Raw genomic sequence first — 6,000 nt, forward strand, 5'->3', positions numbered from 1 at the left:
TTTTGTATTTTAGTAGAGATGGGGTTTTGCCATGTTGGCCAGGCTGGTCTTGAACTCCTGACCTCAAGCGATCCACCCACCTTGGCCTCCCAAAGTGCTGGGATTACAGGTGTGAGATACCACACCTGGCCAGAAAAAATATTTTTTATAATCACAGAGGTAGGGAAAGTCTTTTAATATACTTGAAACCAGAAGCCAAAAAGGGAGGATAAAATTTACAAATTTGACCAGTGCCAGTTGGTGGAAGATTTCACTAACAAATATAAAACACAAAAGGCAGACTAGGAGAAAATATTTGCAGCACATATAAACAGGCAAAGGCTTACTATCCAAAATCCTTTAAGTCAAGAAAAAGACAGTTTTAGCCTGGCACGGTGACTCGTGCCTGTAATCCAGCACTTTCAGAGGCTGAGGCAGGCAGATCACTTCAGGCCAGGAGTTCAAGGTCAGCCTAGCCAACATGGTGAAAGCCCATCTCTACTAAAAATACAAAAATTAAAGTTGGGTCCAGTGGCTCACACCTGTAATACCAGCACTTTGGGAGGCCAAGGCGGGCAGATCATGAGGTCAGGAGATTGAGACCATCCTGGCTAACATGGTGAAACCCTATCTCTGCTGAAAAAACAAAAAATTAGCAAGGTGTGGTGCATGCCTGTAATCCCAGCTACTCAAGAGGCTGAGGCAGGAGAATGGCTTGAACCCAGGAGGCAGAGGTTGCAGTGAGCCAAGATGGTGCCACTGCACTCTAGCATGAGTGACAGAACAAATGAGACTCTGTCTCAAAAAAAAAAATTGCTGGGTGGTGGGGTGGGGTGGCTCTTGTCTGTAATCCTAACACTTTGGGATGCCCAGGCGGGCGTATCACATGAGGTAAGAAGTTCGAGATCAGCCTGGCCAACATGGTGAAACCCCATCTCTACTAAAAATACAAAAATTAGCCAGGTGTGGTGGCAGGTGCCTGTAATCAGAGCTGTGTGAGAGACTAAGACAAGAGAATCACTTGAACCTGGGAGGTGGAGGTTGCAGTGATCCGAGATCCCACCATTGCACTCCAGCCTGGACAGCAAGAGTGAAACTCCATCTCAAAAAAAAAAAAAAAAAATTAGCTGCATGTAGTAGCGCACATCCATAATCCCAGCAACCCGGGTGGCTGAAGCATGAGAATCGCTTGAACCCAGGAGGCAAAGGTTGTAGTGAGCCAAGATCCCACCACTGTACTCCAGCCTGGGTGACAGAGCAAGACTGTCTCAAAGGAAAAAACCAGGCAGTCATGTAGAAAATGAAGGTGAGAATATAAACCAGCAATTCCTAGAAATATACAAATATAAAATAGACTCTATCTTTTACCTTGTGGTTTACTATATCATATTGAAGTAATTGGGATCTGCTGATGAAAAGATGTCATCTTGAATATTTAACCTCTATCATCTTAACCTATTGTTTTTATAAATAAAATTAGTAAAGTTCTCTCATCTCATAATTAGTGAATAGTACATCATGGGGTTTTTTTAAGTTTTTGTTTGTTTTGTTTTGTTTTTAAATAGAGCCGGGGTTTCTCCATGTTACCCAGGCTGGTCTTGAAATCCTGAGCTCAAGCCTCAGCCTTCCAGAGTGCTGGGATTATGGGCATGAGCCACCTTGCCTGGCCTAAAGTATTTTTTATTTCAGTAATAATATATGTCCATTGCAGAAAACTTCAAAATATAGAAAAGTGCAAAAAAGAAAAACAATCAGATAATTTTACCACCTGGAAAGAAACACTTTTTATTTCCTTCCTGTTCTATAAAAAGCCATGTAAGTTCGGGCATGGTGGCTCACGCCTGTAATCCAAGCACTTTGGACGCCAAGACGGGTGGATCACCTGAGGTTGGGAGTTCAAGACCAGCCTGACCAACATGGTGAAACCCCATCTTAAAAAAATATAAAGGGCTGGGTGCGGTGGCTCACGCCTGTAATCCCAGCACTTTGGGAGGCCGAGGCGGGTGGATCACGAGGTCAAGAGATCGAGACCATCCTGGTCAACATGGTGAAACCCCGTCTCTACTAAAAATACAAAAAATTAGCTGGGCGTGGTGGCGCATGCCTGTAATCCAGCTACTCAGGAGGCTGAGGCAGGAGAATTGCCTGAACCCAGGAGGCGGAGGTTGCAGTGTGCCGAGATCACACCATTGCACTCCAGCCTGGGTAACAAGAGCGAAACTCCGTCTCAAAAAAAAAAAATATATATATATATATATATATATTTTTTTTTTTAAAGCCATATAAAGAAACACTTTTACAAGTTGTTTTTCCATATTAAATTTTTGAAAATAAAAATAGCAAAAAAATTCCCTGTAGTGTTTTATAAATTTTCTTCCCACTTAGTAATATCATGTTGATTAAATTCTAATACATTGTTAATGACTGCAGTATTACATTGTATGGGTAGTCAGTAATTTACTTAACCAGTCCTCTGTTGTTGAACATTGAGGATATCTTTTGAATGTGTTATCTCTATATAACAAATAATGTGTGTATGAATGTATCTGTATAAAGGAAACCTTGTAGTTCATTGTGTCTAGGAAATGTTAGAATAGGCAGAGTTGTGCTGTATCAGTGAAAATAAGGGTACTGCTGTTGATAAGAGCCCATTTGGGGTATAAAGATACCTGTAACACCCATTCGCCTTCCTACTCAGAACTGCCATATTAGCAGCATTCCTAGGTGAGATATTCCCCCCAACACATCTATAGCCTAGGCCTTAGATCAGAATATTTTAGGCACCTTTACTTTAAGCTTATTTCCCCTCTCCTCTTTCTTCCTGCTTCTGACTTCTCCTCATTATGGCTGGTTTTTTGTTTGTTTGTTTGTTTGTTTGTTTTAATGAGCTTAATAGTGATCCTGGGCCAAGGAAACTGTGTGTTTACTTTCTATCGGAAAGCATCTCCATTGTGTTGTGTAAAGTAGCCTGTATAACCATTTATATCACCTCTTTTATTTGACAGATACAGAAAATTGAAGGATTAATATCATATCGAGACCCTCATTTTTGGCGTCATTCTGCTAGTATTGTGGCAGGAACCATTCATATACAGGTGACATCTGATGTGCTAGAACAAAGAATAGTACAACAGGTAATGATCTTTTGTTTTTAAAGTAATTTCAGTTGAGGTAATTCATACACAAAAATTGTACACATCATAAGTTATGTGGCTCAGTAGTCATTTATTATTCAAAACTATCAGTCTTCCAGCTCTTATTTTTGTTTGTTTGTTTGTTTGTTTGTTTGTTTTTGAGACAGATTATCACTCTGTTGCCCAGGCTGGAGTGCAGTGGTGTGATCTCGGCTCACTGTAACCTCTACCTCCCAGGTTCAAGCAGTTCTCCCTGCCTCACCCTCCCAAGTAGCTGGGATTATAGGCACCTGTCATCACACCGGTGTGGTTTTTGTTTGTTTGTTTGTTTTTAGTAGAGACAGGATTTCGCCATGTTGATCAGGCTAGTCTCAAACTCCTGAACTCAGGTGATCCCCCCGCCTCAGCCTCCCAAAGTGCTGGGTTTACAGGTGAGACACCATGCCTGGCCTAATCTTCCAACTCTCTAAGGGTAATATAACTTACTTTTCACATCTAGATTTGTTTTATATCTAAAAATTGCTAAAATAAATGAAGTTTTGTGTTTAGAGGATAAGCTTAAGTTAATGTAAAAAAAATTCATTTATGAATTTGGTTCATCTTGGTTCACAGTAGATTATCAAAAAATAAGTTATTATTTATATATTCCTAAATTACTAATAATCAATTTGGCAGGGTATATGCTATGTTTGGAGATAGATATCAGAACAGTTACTAAAGCCCTATTCTGGATGTGCCAAATTGGAAACAATGGCTGTTTTCCTTTTCTACTGTGAATGTCAAATCAGTAATTTACTGACCTAAAAGAGTCTAACATTTGCCGGGCACTGTGGCTCATGCCTATAATCCCAGCACTTTGGGAGGCCACGGCAGGCAGATCACCTGAAGTCGGGAGTTCGAGACCAGCCTGACCAATGTGGTGAAACCCCATCTCTACTAAAAATACAAAATTAGCTGGGTGTGGTGGCACACACCTGTAATCCCAGCTACTTGGGTGGCTGAGGCAGGAGAATCACTTGAACCCGGGAAGCGGAGGTTGCAGCGAGCCGAGATCGCACCACTGCACTCCAGCCTGGATGACAGAGCAAGGCTCTGTCTCAAAAAAAAAAAAAAAAAAAGTCTGACATTTTAACTAACTAAATGATAAACATTACTTTGAAGATTTATCTTGGACTACTGTAACTGTTTGTTTGTTTGTTTACTCATTCATTATAGAGACAGGATCTCACTATATTGCCCAGGCTGGTCTCAAACTCCTGGGCTCAAGCGATCCTCCTACCTTAGCCTCCTTGGGCCACTTCACCCGGCCTGTAACTATTTTAAAAATGTGATACAGGCCAGGCGCAGTGGCTCCCGCCTGTAATCCCAGCACTTTGGGATTACCGAGGCGGGCGGGAGGCCCTCGGTAGGGAGGCCGAGGCGGGCGGATCATGAGGTCAAGAGATCAAGACCATCCTGGCTAACACGGTGAAACCCCATCTCTACTAAAAATACAAAAAAAAATTAGCCGGGCGTAGTGGCACGTACCTGTGGTCCCAGCTACTCAGGAGGCTGAGGCGGAAGAATCGCTTGAACCCAGGAGGCGGAGGTTGCAGTGAGCCAAGATTGTGCCACTGCACTCCAGCCTGGTTTGATAGAGCAAGACTCCGTCTCAAAAAAAAAAAAAAAATGTGATACAGGTTTAATATTTCTCATCCAAAATGCTTAGAATCAGAAATGTTTTCGATCTTGTATTTTTTTTTTTTAATACTCACATTACACATACCAGTTGAACATCCCTAATCTGAACATCCAAATCCAAAATACTCCAATATGCATTTCCTTTTAGCATCATCTTGGCACTCAAAAAGTTTCAGATTTTAGGGCATTTCAGATTTCATATTTTCAGATTAAAGATACTCAACCCATATCAACTATGTACAACATATTAAGACGTGTACTAAATGCTTCACAATGTCTGGATTTTTATAACAGGTTACAGGAATACTTAAAGATGCTGGAGTAAACAATTTAACAATTCAAGTGGAAAAGGAGGCATACTTTCAACATATGTCTGGCCTAAGTACTGGATTTCATGATGTTCTGGCTATGACAAAACAAATGGAGTCCATGAAATACTGCAAAGATGGTACTTACATCATGTGAGATAACTCAAGAATTGCCCCTGGAGTATGAACAATCAAGATTAAATGACTCAGTATTTGTAATACTGCCAGAAGGATAAAAATTACACATAACTGTACAGAAACAGAGTTCCCTACTACTGATCAAGAAATCTTTCTTAAAGGAAATTTAAATATAGAATGAAGCATTAATGGTACAAGTGGAGTAATTATTTGAATTATGTGTATAAAAGGAATCAGATTTTGAGTAAACATGATGTATCACATCATCTTCAAAAATAGGTATGATGGATTCTGGTGAAAACCAAAATTACTTCTGTTTACTTTCTATCAAAAAGCATCTCCATTGTAAATATATATTTACATGTTTATTACAAAGACCCAAATGAAAAATTTTTAGTCCATTTTTTGCATAGCCTAAGGATAAAATAGGAATAAAAGTTCTATATTTATGGATTTTCTGTATATAAAACTGGTTTCTAATTATAACTTAAGTCCATTAAGTAATATCTGTATTGCCACTTTAAATGTAAACTAAAATATTTGAGAGAAACTTCAACCACTGATACGAGATAAGCAGTGAGAATAGGGAAGTGTATAACATCACAGTTTTTTGATGTATTACAAAAACCACTCTCTAAAATAAATTTTTTTTTTATTTTTGGTAATATTTGCAAATGAATAATTAATTTATTAGGGTAAATGACTATACTAAGTTGTGTCCATGTTATTCATTCACTTATGTTAAGGTAGAATATTTCATT

The 6,000-nt window shown here is 39.4% G+C and overlaps 1 protein-coding gene across 1 annotated transcript in view; it reads left to right on the forward strand.

Moving 5' to 3' along the window:
• SLC30A5 (solute carrier family 30 member 5) overlaps window positions 1-5,693 on the forward strand; it is a 37,507-nt gene extending 31,814 nt beyond the window's left edge. Inside the window, exons 15-16 of the mRNA XM_012462227.2 lie at window positions 2,985-3,113; window positions 5,088-5,693. Coding sequence (XP_012317650.2) covers window positions 2,985-3,113; window positions 5,088-5,258 — 300 coding nt within the window. The 3' untranslated portion in view covers window positions 5,259-5,693. The remainder of the gene's footprint in view (window positions 1-2,984; window positions 3,114-5,087) is intronic.
• The last annotated feature ends 307 nt before the right edge of the window (window positions 5,694-6,000 follow it).

This window comes from Aotus nancymaae, unplaced genomic scaffold (assembly GCF_030222135.1).
Source record: "Aotus nancymaae isolate 86718 unplaced genomic scaffold, 86718_ANA_hifiasm-v0.15.2.pri h1tg000014l, whole genome shotgun sequence".
Taxonomy (NCBI): domain Eukaryota; kingdom Metazoa; phylum Chordata; class Mammalia; order Primates; family Aotidae; genus Aotus; species Aotus nancymaae.